The sequence below is a fragment of the Mobula hypostoma genome, chromosome 3, assembly GCF_963921235.1.
Source record: "Mobula hypostoma chromosome 3, sMobHyp1.1, whole genome shotgun sequence".
Classification (NCBI taxonomy): domain Eukaryota; kingdom Metazoa; phylum Chordata; class Chondrichthyes; order Myliobatiformes; family Myliobatidae; genus Mobula; species Mobula hypostoma.
In genome coordinates this window covers 148,196,616-148,213,364 of record NC_086099.1, presented here as the reverse complement: position 1 = coordinate 148,213,364, position 16,749 = coordinate 148,196,616, and the positions used below count along the sequence as shown (strand labels likewise).

Here is a 16,749-nt window from a genome sequence, read left to right as displayed (position 1 = left end):
CACACAGGAGTTATATGTCGGTAAAAACGAGCTAATTTATCCTTAGACATATGAGACCTATAGACGATTTAAATTGTATCAGTGTATGTCTAGCACACATTGAGGAAGTATTAACTAGTTGAAGAATTTTCTCCCATTTCTCTATAGGTAAAGATACCTGAAGTTCTCTTTCCCATTCATTTTTTATTTCATCAGATGTACCTAGATGTAAAATCCTAGATTGAGTAAAAAGTATCTACAGAAATCAAAAAAGGATGGTGGTTTAGCATTGCCGAATTTTAGATTTTATTGTTGGGCAATTAATATCCGATATTTAATGTTTTGGATGAAATTCATTGTCCACGATGGGTGAACCTTGAGGGTGAGTCTGTGCAGGGGTTCTTATTAGCTTCTGTTTTAGAAGCTTTGCTCCCCTTTGCATTAACCAAACTGAATAAACAAATAATTAATCCAATAATTAAACATAACAATACGAATATGGTTTCAATTTCGCAAATTTTTTGGATAGAGCGAATTTATTTTATCTAGTCCTAATTATATCTAATTTTTTCTTTTAACCTTCTAGAATTGATCAAGCTTTTTCCTTATGGAGAACGAGGGGAATAGCATGCTTTCGTGGTTTATCCATGGATAATTGTTTCATGTCATTTGAACAATTATCTAATAAATATAAGTTGCATAGTTCACATTTTTCAGATATCTGCAGATTAGAAGTTTTTTTGCATGTTATTTTACCTAATTTTCCAATATTTCATCCAACTAATATTACAGAAAAAAAATTAAATCCCTGTCAGAAGTGCTTAATAGCAGTTTTGTAGAGAACTTTTATGCTTTTTGCAATGCAATCAAATAACTTCCATGCATTAAAATAATTTTTAAACTAACAATTTGAGGACACCAGACATCCTCAGAACATATTATTCTTTAAATTTATGAGGTTGTGTTCTCCAGTATATTGTATCATTGAAATCTTAACGTTTATAGATAATCTATTAGAATGTGGGATTGAAACCTATTCAGAGCATGGCTTACATGCACTCTCTAGTGTACACATAACTTAGTTTGAAACCAGTGCTCTGCTTGGCAGACTATAGTGATAGAGAGCGTGAAACTTTACTTTCGCATAAGTCATGGTAGACATTTCTGTTAAGTTCAGCTTCTGTATAGCTTACTGTTTATCTTATCACCATAAGTAACTCCATTTCAAAGAACATAGCAGGTGAATTTGGAATGCATTGCTTCAGTGAATTAAATGAGACATTTTGTTGTCTCTTTAATTATCCTGTTTCAGATTCAGAATCAGGGGTTTAATATCACCGGCATATGTTGTGAAATTTGTTAACTTTGTGGCAGCAGTACAATGCAATACATGATAAAATACAGAAAAAATATGTATAGTAAATAATTAAGTTGAAACAAGTAGTGCAAAAACAGAAATTAAAAATGTAGTGTTCATGGGTTCAATGTCCATTTAGAAATTGGATGGCAGAGGGGAAGAAGCTGTCCTGAATTGCTGAGTGTGTGGCTCTGTACTTCTGTACCTCCTTTTTGATGGTAGCAGTGAGAAGAGGGCTTGTCCTGGGTGGTGGGCATCCTTAATGATGGACGCCAGCTTCCTGAGGCAGCGCTCCTTGAAGATATCTTGGATACTACGAAGGCTCGTAACCAAAAGTTCATGTATTTTCAAAGTATACAACCCTCCTCCTCACACAAAAAAAAGAACAAAGATGGAGCAGGCCCATCAACTTCCAAATCCCGCCTCCTGCACAAAAAAAAAGAAAGATTGAGTGAAAAACACCAGATCTAAAACACAGAAAAACCTGGAGAACACTCTTTGGGCCCAGTGGGAGACCTCTCCCTCTCCACAGCAGATCGATCAAAAAACAGGCAGCCGACACGCACCGTCTGCATTTGCCTTGATGCTTCAATTTCCCTCGTTGCTTTAATCAGCAAAATGGAGTCGAACAACAGCTTGCATCCCATCCCGCAGCCTTCTTGCCAGAAAGTTCGTGCGTGCTGCCTGTCTCCCGGAATCCTCTTGGAGACTGCAGAGTGCTGAAACACCCAAATGATCACCAAGCTTCAGTATTTGCCTCTGTTTCAATCTCCCTTGTTGCTTTAATTGACAGACATTGAAATGGAGTCGAACTTCTGCTTGTAGCCATGAGTGTGCTGCCTCTGCCTCCTGGAATCCTCTCAGAGACCGCAGAAGGCTGAAACATCCAGACCATCTCCAACAGCAAATCACAGGCTCCATCAGTTCCAGAATCACATCCAAGAAAAGAAGCAAATGTAGAATACATAAAATAAGTGAAATGTATAGTTTCATGATCTATCCAGAAGATGTCGACTGAAGGAGCGTTGTATACTGGCTCCATCTTGACCAACTTGATCCACAATAGAGCTGACTAATTTCACAACTTTCTGTAACTTCAGTCCTGTGCAGTAGCTCTTCTCCATCTCCCCCTCCCCCACCCCCCACCCCCCACCAATACCAGACAGTGATGCAGCCAGTCAGAATACTCTCCACGGTACATCTAGAGAAGTTTCAGACCAAATCCCCTGAAACTTACAATGAAATATAGCTACTGTCTTCCCTTCTTTATAGCTGCGTTAACATGTTGTGACTACGTTAGGTCCTCAGAGATATTGACACCCAGGAACTTGAAATTGCTTACTCCCTCCACTTCCGAGCCACACAGTCATGGGTGTAGAGAGAGTCGAGGAGTGGGCTAAGCACACATCCCTGTGGTGCACCTGTGTTGATTGTCAGCGAGGTGGAGATGTTACTTCCAATTCACACAGATTGTAGTCTCCTGGTTAGGAAGTCAAGGATCCAGTTGCAGAGGGAGGTACAGAGGCCCTGGTTCTGTAGCTTTTCAATCAGGACTGTAGGAATGATGATGTTAAATGCTGAGCTATAGTCAATAAACAGCATCTTATGTTACATGTTGAATAGTATAGCTCATCTGGAAACTGAAATGTGATGCATGCAACATGGATTAGTAAATTTTTCGTAACTAAGTTCTTAAAATTTCATTTGCATTATTTAAGGAAAAGTCACTAATGCCTGTATCTTGTACTACTGTGTGAATTATAATTAATGTGTATTTAATATACATTTCTTTACAGGTATCGAAGAAGGTAGCAGATTTAATCCTGGAGAAGCAGGCTGCATATGTGAAGGTAAAAAGTCATTAAATAATGGGCGAGTAATCACTTCTATTCTATCTAAAACAGGCCAAAACTGAACTTGGATTAAAATGAAATCAATAATATAATTGTAGCTATTATATAATAGAAGCTTAAAATAGAATCAACCTTTTCTTTTTTTTCGGATGATCTTGTAAGCTTTCATCAAGTCACTTCAGAATTGTATAAATTGTATTACAATATATATTTTTATCCAATATCATATATAATTCATTGCTCACTTAACTGTACTGAAATAAGAAAACTGCTTCTCAAAAGATATTGTTCTTAGAGCAAAAATAGGTGCAGAAGTAGGGAATACAGTCCCTTGAGTTTGCTTTGCCATTGCTAAGCCAACTGTTGATCTGGATTTTATTTTGCTGGCTCTAGCGTAATCCTTGATCCCTGCGTCATTGAATAATCAATCAGCTGTGGCCTTAAATGTGCTTAATGACATAGCATCCTCAGCTCTTCATGGTAGAAAATTACAAAGGTTTACATCCCAACTGAGGAAGAAATCCTCTTGCTTTTCCCCTGCTCTCATCTACTGTATTGTCCACACCAAATATTGTTTTCAGTAAGAACGCCTCTTATTCTTGTGAAATCCAGAGAAAAGGCCCATCTAAAACTTGCTTCAAAGACTGAGTTTACAACATGCTGATTGAAGCTGAAGACTGAATATAACCTGGACTTAGAAAAAAATAGTAACATTGTCCATTTAAGAATAGTTGCCAGAGGATAGGCAAGGATGCTACTTTAAAAGTAACTAAATATTCAAAAGAAATGTTATTTATTAAAATATATTCTTGTAGGAGCTTGAAAGAGTTACATCACTACAAACTAATCTTCAATTGGCAGCAGTCATATGTACAAATGCCAGAAGGTAAGAGATAACAGTACTTCAAAAGCTCTGTATTTGTTATTATTTCTGTAATAAATGAGTATTTTTGTTATTTTTTTGTGATGGATCATCAAAATAATTGTTCTAAGAGGTTACTGTATTTGAAGTGGGTTTTCAAAGGATTACTTTTCTGCATTAGAATGTGTATAAGCAAAAGTCAGTAAAAGTCTCGGTCTTAAAGATGAATGAAATTAGTAATTAATAATGATAAATACAAGTTTCATTATGATCCATGGGAAGATGGTGTCGAAGAAGCTTATGAGAGGAAAAAGACCAGGTACTCTGAACTGGCAACTGAAGCTGCCCAGAATGGCTGGAAGACCAAGATTTTCCCTGTAGAAGTGGGATGCAGGGGATTCATTGCTACATCTACCACCAGTCTATTGAAGAAGATGGGGGTGAGGGGTCACTCCCTCCAACAAGCAATCAAGTCCTTGTCAAATGCAGCAGAAGAAAGCAGCAATTGGATTTGGATTAAAAGAAAAGACAACAACTGGGCTGCAAGATGAAGACAGGAGGGTATGGAACTGAGGGGGGTGTATCTGGGACACCAGGTAGCACCGTTGAGCCCTCTGGAGATTTCGTGGGCTTATCAACAAAACGTCAAAGAAGGAGGGTGCCCACCAGATGACCTCGATGACGTACCTACCCTCCTTCCTTGTCACCACTCCAAACCCACTGCCAACATCGAGAGTGCCAACTTAGCATATTGGATTGAAACATCAAGTCCTAGTAACTCTACTTTATAAATAAGTTCTTGAAATAGAAAATTGAAGAGGAATTAGTTTATTATTGTCATGTGTACTGAGATACAGTGGCAAAACCTGTTTTGCATGGCGTCCATACAGTTCATTTCAAAACGTGCGTGCATCATGGTTGTACAAGGGAAAATAATAGGATGCAATATATAGTGTTAAAATTACAAGTAAATTTCAATGCAGGGAGAAAATATGGTGTAGGGGCTATGATGAGGTTGATTGTGAGGTTAAGAGTTTGTTTTTACTGTATAAGATGTTATTCAAGAGTTTTATAACATGAGGAGAGAATTATCCTTGACCCTCATGGTGCTCATTTTCTGCCTGATGGAAGGAGGGAGAAGAGAGCTGGAGTGGAGTGGTCTGGAGTTGTTTTTGATTTTGGCTGTTTTTCTGAGGCCACAAGAAGTATAGCCATTGAGGGGAGGCTGGTTTTCATGATGGTCTAGTGTTGTCCTGCCTTTAAATTATGACTTAGGTGCAGCACTGAGAAATAATCCTGCTGTGGAAAGAAACAGCAAGTTAAATGTAACATTTAAAAACAGAGCATGTCAAGCAGCATTTGTGGAAAGCGAAACAGCATTAATGTTTTGTATCCAAACTGACTGTACGACATTGGAACAGAATTAGGCCATTCAGCCCATTGAGTCTGCTCCACCACTCAATCATGTTTGATTCACTTTCCCTCCCAACCCTGTTCTTCCTCTCCCTATAACCTTTGACACCCTTGCTAATCAAGAGGTTATCAACTTTTGCTTAAATATAACCAATAACTTGGCCTCCTCAGCCATCTGTGAAGGAAGAGAAAATACAGAGCCAAATGCTTTACAGGGCACCTAACAATTATATCAACACCATTGAGTGAGGGGAAATAAAAGTTAAGAAAAGATTGTTTTAAAAGTAGTGATCCTGATCCATCATAATGTCAACCAGAATGGCAATTGTAGTACTGAGGGCAAGTTCAAAGACAAATTTTCTGGAATGATGAGTCAAGGAGTGAAGAAAATTGTGTAGTAGCGCGTGATTATTTAGTTGTCTCAGAATTAGGTATTCTCTAAGGAAACATTATTACAATATGAAATAATTTTATATTTAAATTTTATGGGAGACAGTTCAGTTGGAAACTAGGGCCTGAAGTTGAAATAAAGTGAATAATGTAACATGGGTGGTAGATTGGCTGAGGTAAATTGAAATTAAGATTATAAACTCTGCTGGCAGGTCAACTCTGCTAGCTGGCTGGTATATTTGTATACCGCCAAGTTCTCAAAAGTGTACAGGATACTGGGGGATAAAAACTCTACTGGAATGATGCACCATGTCCAACAATGGGTATTTTACATCTAAAAGAACCACTGTCAAGAAAAGGAGCAAGCCTGAGAACTTGAAGCATTAAAAAAAACGTGGATAGAGATGGGCCAAATTATCAGTAAGTTAGCAAGAAATAGTATAAAAACATGCAGTGACAAATATTTGTCTGAAATGGACAAAAACAGGAAAAAATTGGAAATGAATGGACTATAAGACATTAGTTCAGAATTAGGCCATTCGGCCCAGCAGGTATGCTCCGCCCTTGCTGATTTATTATCCCTCTCGTCCCCATTCTTCTGCCTTCTCCACATAATCTTTGACACCCTAACTAATCAAAAATCTATCAACCTCCACTTTAAATATACCCAATCACTTAGCCTCCACAGATGTGTGTGGCAATGAATTCCATAAATTCACCACTCTCTGGCTAAAGAAATTCCTCTTTATCTCTGTTCTAAAGGGATGTTCTTGTATTCTGAGGCTGTGACCTCTGGTCCTAGTCTCCAGTATTATAGGAAACATACTCCTCATGTACACTGTATCTAGATTTTTCAATATTCAATAGGTTTCAATGTGATTTTCCCTCCTCGTTCTTCTAAACTCCAGTGGGTATGGGCCTAGAGCCATCAAACACTCCTCATACAACAACGCTTGCATTCCCAGGATCATTCTCTTGAACCTTCTTGGGACCCTGTCCAATGCCAATACATCCTTTCTTAGACAAGCTCCCACAACTGCTCTCAGTACTCCAGTGCAGTATGATCAATGCCTTATAAAGCCTCAGCATTACATCCCTGCTTTTATAATTGAGTACTCTTGAAATGAATACTAATATTGCATTTGCCTTCCTTTACCATCGACTCCACCTGCTAGTTAACCTTTAGGGAATCTTGCACAAGGACCCCCAAGTTCCTTTGCACCTCTGATTTCTGAATTTGCTCCCTATTTAGAAAATAGTCTATGCCTTTATTCCTTTTACCAAAGTGAATGACCACACACTTCCATACACTGTATTCTATCTGCCACTTCAAGTCCTTCCTTTTGCAAACTCTTTGCCTCCTCAAATCTAAGTGCAACTCCACGTATTTTTCTATCATTGTAAACTTGGCTATTGATTCCATTATCTCAATCATTGACAGGTGATGTGAAAGTAACCAGGTTCAACACTGACCCTTGTGGAACATCATTCGTTACCGACAACCAACCAGAAAAGACCCTTTCATTCCCAGTCTTTCTTCTGCCAGTCAGTCAATCTAATATCTTTCTCATAATACTATAGGCTCTTAACTAATCTAGCAGGCTTGTGTGGTGTTTTGTCAAAGGCCTTTTGAAGTAGTTCAGTATTAAACTGTAGATGGCAAAATATGGTATGACAATCAGAACTGTGGGGGTAATTGGCATTTATGATTATGGGGCAGGTTGATGGTTCAGCAGAGGAGGTTTCAGGCAGTGTTTGTAATTATTAGGGAATGAGATCATCTATAACAGTGGATATTTAAAGAAAACATCTACCTGGGTGAGGAATGATACCAGTGACACTAAAGCATTGTGTAGCCCCCCGGCCAGCCTCAGGGTCGCTCGGCTCGCTGTCGTCTAGGGAAACAGCCCTCGGCCCCGCCAAACTGGGTAATAAGTTTGTGTGGATGCTGTGTGATGTAGCCCACCCCGCCCAAATAACAGACAATACACCAGATACGATTAAATGATTTACAATTTATAGATATTACTGGAACTATATAATTAATAGAGAATAAAATATGAAAGGAAAATAAAAGGCGCCACACTTACCAAAGTTCAATCTCTTCGTGCACAGTCAGTTGGAGCTCAGGACCCTTCTTCTTCACCCTGCGACCCCTTGGACCACCTCGACCGGCCGCCTGGGACCAACAACGGTGGTCGACCAGACACTCCACACAAGTCCATCTCAGTCTCGTCTCCTCGCCGAACGCCCCGCTCGGGGTCCGACCCCGTTAGCAGACTCACAGCACCTGGTCCATCCTCTGTCTCTCTCTCTCCCACCTTCTGCCCCAAAACCCCGTGCATACAATATCTTCAGACACACCAAAAGCATAACAACTATCGCAATTGGTTCATTCGTCCTCATATCAATAGATAATCCAAAACAAACTGCTAGTGGGAAGGACCTTCTCAGCAGTTAACATAACAAAGAAGCCCTTTCAATTATAACATAACAAAGAAGCCATTTTAATTAGACTACGCAGTGACATTAAATCAAAGAAACCCCTTACAATTGGTTCGGATAGGATGGAACCATTTAAATTATTCAAGCCTGATAGTGGTCCTCTTAGTCCTGGTTTGTATTATTTTAGTGCTTATAAGCTTGATCGAACTTTTACAACTTTACTTTGGGTGGGGGAGGGGGGGAATCCTGCCTCTATAAACACCAGCTTTTTTACTTGATTGACAATAATTAAATTTTTTGCCCTTTTCTCTGTTTTCTGCGTATTTAATCTGAAGTAATGCTACTCTTAGGTTACATTAGTGCTAGGACTGAGGATTTACCACAATTACATAAAATGACTAATCAACCAAAAATATTATTGATGTCAGAGCTGGAAAGTGTGATTTGGAGTCTATAAGTCAGAAAGGCGGCCGGTGAAGATAAGATTTCCACTGAAATTCTGAAATCACTTGGTCCAAAGGGAAAAACAAACCTTTTAGCAATATAAAACAACAGTTATATGACAGGAAATCTTCTGGAGGACTTTCTCAAATCCGTATTTATTGCCTTACCAAAAAAGCCAAGGACGATAAAATGTAACGAACACAGGACGATAAGCATCGTGTCTCACTGTGTCAAGTTACTGTTGAAGATAGTGTTCGGCAGAATGTAAGGTGAAATTGGAGAAACACAGTTTGGTTTTCGTAAAGGCTCTGGAACAAGGGAAGGAATATTTGCGTTGAGAAACATCACGGAGAAATGCATTGAGGCACAAAAGACCATCTACTTATGCTTTATTGACTATGAAAAGGCTTTTGATAAAGTAAGACGCAAGAAGGTAATAGAGGTGCTGAACAGGTACGGTCTGGGATGGGAGAATGTGCAAATAATAAGGAACTTGTATTGGAACCTGAAAGCGGCGGTCAGGGTAGAAAATGAGCTATCACCATGGTGTAAAGCAAGACTGTGTTGGCTCGCTGGATTTGTTCAACCTCTTCGGATAATGGATTTTTTGGGAATGTGACCATCAGGAGACAAGTATTCCAATTGGAGGCTGGAAGGTGGATAACATCAGGTAAGCGGCCGACACCGTGTTGTTAGCTGACAGCGAATGCGAACTGCAAATTATGCTGAATAAAGTGATTGGAAAAGCCTTGAATACGGACTAAAAACCAACCCTAAGAAAACAAAATCAATGGTGGTAAGCAAAACAAATACTAAAGACTCATTCATGATGGTATCATTACAAGTGAATGGACAAGATATTGAACAGGTGCGAAAGTATCATTATCTTGGCAGTTGTCTGACAAATGACAAGAGATGTGAAGTTGAGATCAGAAGGAGAATAGGTATGGCTAAGACCCAGTTCATGAAGCAAAAACGTCTACTATGCAATCGGAAGGTAGACATCCAAAGTAGAATCCACTTCTTCGAGTGTTACGTATGGTCAGTGCTGAGGTATGGATCAGAAACATGGACCCTGAAGAAAGATGACATGGAATGAATTAATGCTTTTGAAATATGGTGCTATCGACGAATGTTGAAGATCAACTGGGTAGAGAAAGTTTCAAATGAAAGGGTTTTGTCCGAAGTTGTTAGACCATGGATACTGCTGGAAAAGGTCATAAAGTTAAAAGTTGCTTATTTTGGACACATTACGCGGAGAGATAACATCTTGTTGGACTTACTATATGGAAAGGTGGAGGGAAAGAAAGGAAGAGGAAGGCAAAGAACAACATGGCTGGATAACAGCAAGGATTGGACCAAGCTGGACAAGACTAGGGACGTTGTGGACAAGTGTCGGGACAGAGCGGCATGGAGGGAAATCGTCCGCCAACTGGAAATTCCAGATGCGACCTAACGATGACAAATGCTGCAAACATAAAACTTGACAACCCTGCATTAAGCAATTATTTTTATCTTAAGAAGGGAAGTATCAAAATAATGGATATCATCAAGTAACAGTAGAGGTTAAGTGGAGTAAAACTGGATAAATCTCCAGACTCTTAACAGGCTATGTTCCAGGATTCCAAAAAATTCTCATTACAGACAAAATAGATGCATTACTGATCACCCACAAGTACTTGAAGTCTACAAAAATTCCCTCATATTGAAAAATAGCAATTGCTTGATGCTGCACTTGAGGGCCACGTTGAAGCTTAAATCATGGGCAATGTAAATCCAACCTGAACCTGCGGACTGCACTACTTTTGATTTGCGACCTGACTAGCTTTAGTTATTCCATTTCTGGTACACGTACACAGCCCATAATACTTTCGGACTGACCTGAGAATTGAGGCCCTCCAGAATTTTAATGCTTTTTTTCAAAAATTAAGAATCATAAGCAAAATTCTTAAGCTTAAGCAAGTTCTTTTCTTTTCTTTCCTTCCCCATTAGTCAAACTTATCAGCTCTTCATTCCATTTACTTCCTTTCTCTTCAAGCAGCAGCTTTTCCTGGTCTGCTCCAAGAGAACAACCATTTCCTGAGATCATGCTTCACAGCTCACAGGCTGAGTACATTTGGCTCCAAACCTTTCTTGCACAGGCTTCGACAGCATAAGATGGAACAAATGTCAATGGACATTCTTGAGATGCCTGGCCTGCTTAGTTCTTCCAACATTTTGTGTGCATTGCTTTGGATCTCTAGCATCTGCAGATTTTCTTGTGATTGTGGTTCTTGAGATGCTGCCTGACTTGACCTGTCCCATCCAACAAATGTCCTCACAGTAATTGTGTGGGTTTTCTCCAAGTATCTGGTTTCTTCTCACATCCAAAGGACTGGTTAGGATTAGTAAGTTGTGGGCATGCTACATTGGCACCAGAAGCATGGTGAAGCTTAGCACAGCACATCCTGAGACTGTGTTCATTGATGCAGGCAGTATAATTCACTGTGTTTCAATGGGCATGTGACAAATAATGCTAATCTTTATAAAGCTAACTCTATAAAATTAAAGCAGTTTTTAAATTTTAAAACAGATCAATTGTATGAATAAATACCAGCACAGACAAATTACAGACTTCGTTTAAAGCAATGAAGCACCTGGAGATCTCATTAGTGCATTAATTTAATAATAACTGGCAGCTACCCAAGCCTAAGGATCTGAGTGTGTGCTTAGCTTGGGTTGTATGTACTTGGAAATTTAAAAAAAAGACCTTAGGCTCAGGTCAAAGAACACACAACCCAAGCCAAATGCATGCCTGTATCCTCTTGAGCTTGGGATGGAGTGTCTGGTTCTGAACTATTATTCAGGAAATAGGCCAGTTGACCAATTGGGATGATCTGTTGTTAACAAATGCTGCAATTTATCATTAAGATCTGATAACAGGTGACTCTTGAAAAACAATACGGTTAGGCAGAGTCAAAGTAGTTTTAAGAGAAACTATGGCTAATTAAATTTTATTGGTAACTAAATTCTTAAAAGGAATCTAGTGGTTGTAAATTTGGATTTTCATATGGTATTTAGTAAGGCACCTCCTAAAAAATATTGCATAAAATAATAGTACATTAGGCAAATATATTTGGATGGATAAATGTTAAGAGACATAAAGGTTAACTACTGAAGTGTCACTCTTGTAGCACTGCCGGAGTTATAAGTGGGTCTCTAGCTGTTCACAGTAAAGGTGGAAAGGGTACATGGGAACCAAGACCCAATGAGTTTAATAAGATCAAAGGTAATAGAGCCCTGGTGAGTTTAAAGGGAACTTGGGAATTAGGGCTCTGATATGTTCAAGGGAGAGTTAGAGCAAGGGACCTGGAATGTTTGAAAGTAATGTGGGAAGCAGAACCTGCTGAGCCATGGGGCTTTTTAACCGGGCGGGGGATGGGGGAGCACTTCAGGGTTTTACTGTAAGTTTTGGGTTGCTCCTTAATCGTGTTGAGAAACCTGTTGAAATTTTATCAAGATTTTTAAAGTTCATTTACATGATTGTCTAGTTTGAAGCACATTTGACTTTTGTCTTGACAGGCAGCTAAATATTGCGAAGGAAGGATTCACACAAGCTAGCCTGGGACTACTGGCTAATCAAAGAAAAAGGCAGCTGCTGATTGGGCTGCTGAAGTCTTTGCGCACAATTAAAACACTGGTACGCGTGTTTATGTATTTAAATGAAATGTTTTGATATTTTGATGTTCAATTAAATATTTTTGAATTTTTTTGTATTATAGCAAAGAACTGACGTACGGTTAAGCGAGATGTTGGAGGTAAGCAATCAATATTCAAAAGCTTCTTAACTTAGTGCTATGGAAAGCTAATCCATTTATCAGATTTCAACTCTACTTAAACCTACTAACAGTCTTAATTATGTTAATGTAACCCCGTGTTCTTAATTGCTATCTTTTCACATGGCACTTCTACACTCACCTAGTCTTGCTCTTTCAGCCCCAAATTCAGACGAGACATAGGAGCAGAATTAGACCACTTGGCCCATCATGCCTGTTTCACCATTCCATCATGGCTGATTTACTAGCCCTCTTCAATGCTATCTGTCTCTCCACCTATCTTTGTATCATCGACAAACTTAGCTACAAAGCCATCAACTCTGTCATCCAGATGGTTAACATATAAGATGAAAGGTAGCAGACCCAATCCCAATCACTGGAATACCATTAGTCATACACAGCCAACCAGAAAAGGCCCCCTTTATTTCCACTCTGTCTTGCTAGGCAGCCAAATTTCTATTTGAGCTAGTATCTTTCCTGTAATACCACGGACTCTTGTCTTGTGTAGCAGTCTCATATGGCACCTTGTCAAAGGACTTGTGAAGATCCAAGTGAACAACATCTACTGACTCTCCTTTGTCTATATTGCCTGTTCCTTTGAAGAATTCTGATAGTTTTGCATGGAAGATTTCCCCGAAAGGAAACCATGCTGATTTCGGCTTATTATGTGTCTGTGAATACCCCAAAACCTCATCCTTAATAATGATTTAATGTTTTACCAACCAAGTCTGACTAATTTGCCTATAAATTACTGTCTTTTGCCTCCCTCCCTTCTTAAAGAGTGGAGTGAGATTTGAAATATTCCAGTCTTCCAGAATTTAGTGATTCTTGAAAATCACCGCTAGTACTTCCGCAATCTCTTCAGCCACCTCTTTCAGAACCGTGGAGAATAATCTGTCTAGTCCAGGTGACTTATCTACCTCCAGACCTTTTGGCTTCCCAAGCACCTGGCCTTATTAGTAGCAACTACACTCAGTTCTGCCCCCTGACACTTTTTAATTGCTGGGATTTTGCTAGTGTCTTCCACAGTGAAGACTGATGCAAAATATTCAAAAGTTTGTCTGCCATTTCTTTGTCCCCGTTACTACCTCTCCAGTGTCATTTAACACTGGTCCAATATCCACCCTCAAATCTCTTTTACTCTTTATATGTAATCTGAAAAACTGTTTGTTATCCTCGTTGATATTTTTGGCTCGCTTATCTTCACCTTTCAGCTTTTCTCTTTTTGTTTTTTTAGATACCTTCTGTTGGTTTTTAAAAGCCTTACAATCCTCTTAACTTATGACTAATATTTGTTATATACCCTCTCTTTTGCTTTTAAGCTGTTTTTGACTTCCCTTGTCACACACAGTTGCCTCATCTTCCCTTTAGAATACTACTACATCTTTGGGATGTATCTATCCTGTGCCTTAAGAATTGCCCCAGAAACTCCAGTCATTGTTATTCTGCCATCATCCCTGCTGGTGTTCCCTTACAAAGAATTTTGGCCAGCTTCTGTCTCATGGCTCTAATTCCTTTAACTGCATTGTAATACTGATATATCTGAGTTCAGCTTCTCCCTCTCAAACTCAAGGTGAACTCTATCATATTATGATCACTGTCTCCTAAGGGTTCCTTAAACTTTCAAATCAGATCTGGTTCATTACAGAGCACACAGTCCAGAATTGCCTTTTCCCTAGTGGGTGCAACCACAAGCCACTCTAAAAAGTAATCTTGTCGGCATTCTACAGATACTCTCTCTTGGGATTGAGCACCAACCTGATTTTCCCAATCTACCTGCATGTTGAAATTCCCTCTGACTATCATAACATTGCCTTTATTGCATGCCTCTTCTCTGTTGAATCTTACAGACCACATCCTGGCTGCTGTTCAGGACCTGTATATAAACCTCATCAGCTTCTTTTTACCCTTGCCATTTCTTAAATCTACCCAGAAGGATTCTACATCTTCTGATCTTATGTCACTTCTTTCTAAGGAGTTGATAAAATATGTTTCTTCTGAAATCTGTATTTGATAACTTGGATAATAATGCTAGAATTTCCTCTAAGTGAGGCTCACTTCTGACATTGGAGCTTATCTTTTTCTATTCTCCAATATCATTTTTCCAAGAAATTTCAGAGAAAATGATGTCTGATCTACTTGAGTGATTTTTTTTAATGGAGGAAACATTGAGGATGTTGCACTGGATGTGGCCTACATAGATTTCAGCAAACCTTCTGGCATGTTCTGCATGGCAAATTGCTCAAAGTAAAGTGAGGGTGGAAAATTGTTCTCAAATTGGTATAGTGGCAGGAAGCAGACACTAAATGACTGATGCTTTTGTGTATCTTGATTCAGGACTGTTGATCAACTCAGGACGAGGGAAATATATTTGTGACTCATGTAACAAACACTGGTGCTGAATATCTGTAATAACCCCAATCTGTTTTGTTTGCTTTAGATAAATCCTGGTTTGTTTACCTCAGTTAATCTATCCCTCAATCTTCCCTTTTTCCAAGAAAGCAATCTTGGCTTTTCTCACAGCTAGAATTTTAATTCTAACATTATCCTTGTAAATTTCTATTGCATTATCTCTAGTGGAAAGCATGTTTCTTCTCATTCAAGCTATGGTTAAACTTTTGTTGTCTTTAACATCAAAGAACCACTGAATGTATACTGGCTGTATGTAACAGCAGTCAAGCTCATTGCACTCCCATGCATCTCTCAACATCCTCCTAATCCTTTTAGATGCTTTCCAGCTCCATCAGTTTGCATATTGAAATAATGCATCATGATTTAAAGCAGCCCTAGAACAACAGATGTCTTTTTTTTTGGTACGATGGCATGTAGTCGGTTAGAAATTAAACTTGCAATTCGGTCTGCCAAGGCCTTGATTTTCAAAATGTGTAATCAATGGAAGCAGAAGTCAGCTAAGTTAGTGCAGTGCAGAATTGTTTAATTGCATCTGTTGAATGCAAGCAGCTGTTTCTTCAACTCTGTCGCATTCTGGTCAAGGCACATTTTAAATATTGGTGTTGCATTCTGCTTACTGACTTGTAACAATCCGGAAGGCAGTTCAGGGAAATAAAATGGAATAGAACTTCATTGTTTTTGCTCAAGACAATGGGATTGTGATGCTACTCCAGTCTGTGCAAAACGGATATTTGCAATACGTGCAGTATGGCATAATTTTTTAAAAACAACTCATGTCACAAGTGACTTTGATTGTCCATAACTTTCAAAGACCATTGGCAAACCATGTTGTAGCATTAGTCAGCTGCACAATAGCCCCAGGGAAGAAGTTTTACAGTCTTACTATCTTGGCTAAGATGTTTCTGTTTCTCCAACCGGATGGTAGGATATTGAAGTTATGTCAGGGATGGGATGGATCTTTAATGTTGTTATGGGCATCGAGAGTTGTAGATTGTCTCCTGGTCCAGTAGTTGAGTCTCAGTGATGTGCTAAGCTGTCCTAATCACCGTTGGAGTGATTTGCGATCTGTCTTGCTGCAGCTGAAGTACCACACTGTCATTCTGTATGTCAGTATGTTCTCTATCACACATCCATAAAAGTAAGCCAGAAAGTTTTGGGGTAGATTAGCTCTCCTAAAGCACCACAGGTAGTATATTCACTGTTGTGCCTTTCCTACTATTGAGGTTGTGTTGACGGACTAAGAGAGCTCCTCGGTGATGTTCATCCACAAAAACTTGAAACTGGAGACCCATTTAAGAATAGTGGGGCTTGTTTGGGACCTCCTGCCTTCCTGAAGTCAATTATCATTTATCTTGATGTTGACTAATAGGTTGTGGTTCTTGTACCAATCAGACAGCTTCAGCATCTCCCCTCTATATACTACTTGCTTTTGTCTGTGACTAGGCCAATCGCAAATTTGATGAATGACTATGTAACATGAGAAGGAGTGCAGTCATAGGTGAAGAGAGAGTAGAGAAGTGGGCTCATTACACACCCCTGTGGGGCACTGGTGTTCAGGGTTGGTGTGCACTTGCCTAGTTTCACCATCTCGGTATGATTAGTGAGGAAGTTCAAGATCTGATTACAGATCTGACAACAACACACTGCATCAATGGAGACCTGGAAAGATGCACTACTTATCAAGGAAGCATGGGAAAAGAGCTGGGCTGCTGGTCAGATTGAAGCTGAGGGGCTTCAGGGTCCCGATGCCCACCATCCTACCAGTTAATGTGCAAGCCA

At 39.3% G+C, this 16,749-nt stretch overlaps 1 protein-coding gene across 2 annotated transcripts in view; it reads left to right on the top strand.

Moving 5' to 3' along the window:
- vps50 (VPS50 EARP/GARPII complex subunit) overlaps nt 1-16,749 on the top strand; it is a 220,849-nt gene that overhangs the window by 58,175 nt on the left and 145,925 nt on the right. For both annotated transcript variants that reach the window (XM_063043837.1, XM_063043839.1), the window contains 4 exons: nt 3,133-3,186; nt 4,005-4,075; nt 12,305-12,422; nt 12,505-12,540. In XM_063043837.1, coding sequence (XP_062899907.1) covers nt 3,133-3,186; nt 4,005-4,075; nt 12,305-12,422; nt 12,505-12,540 — 279 coding nt within the window. The remainder of the gene's footprint in view (nt 1-3,132; nt 3,187-4,004; nt 4,076-12,304; nt 12,423-12,504; nt 12,541-16,749) is intronic.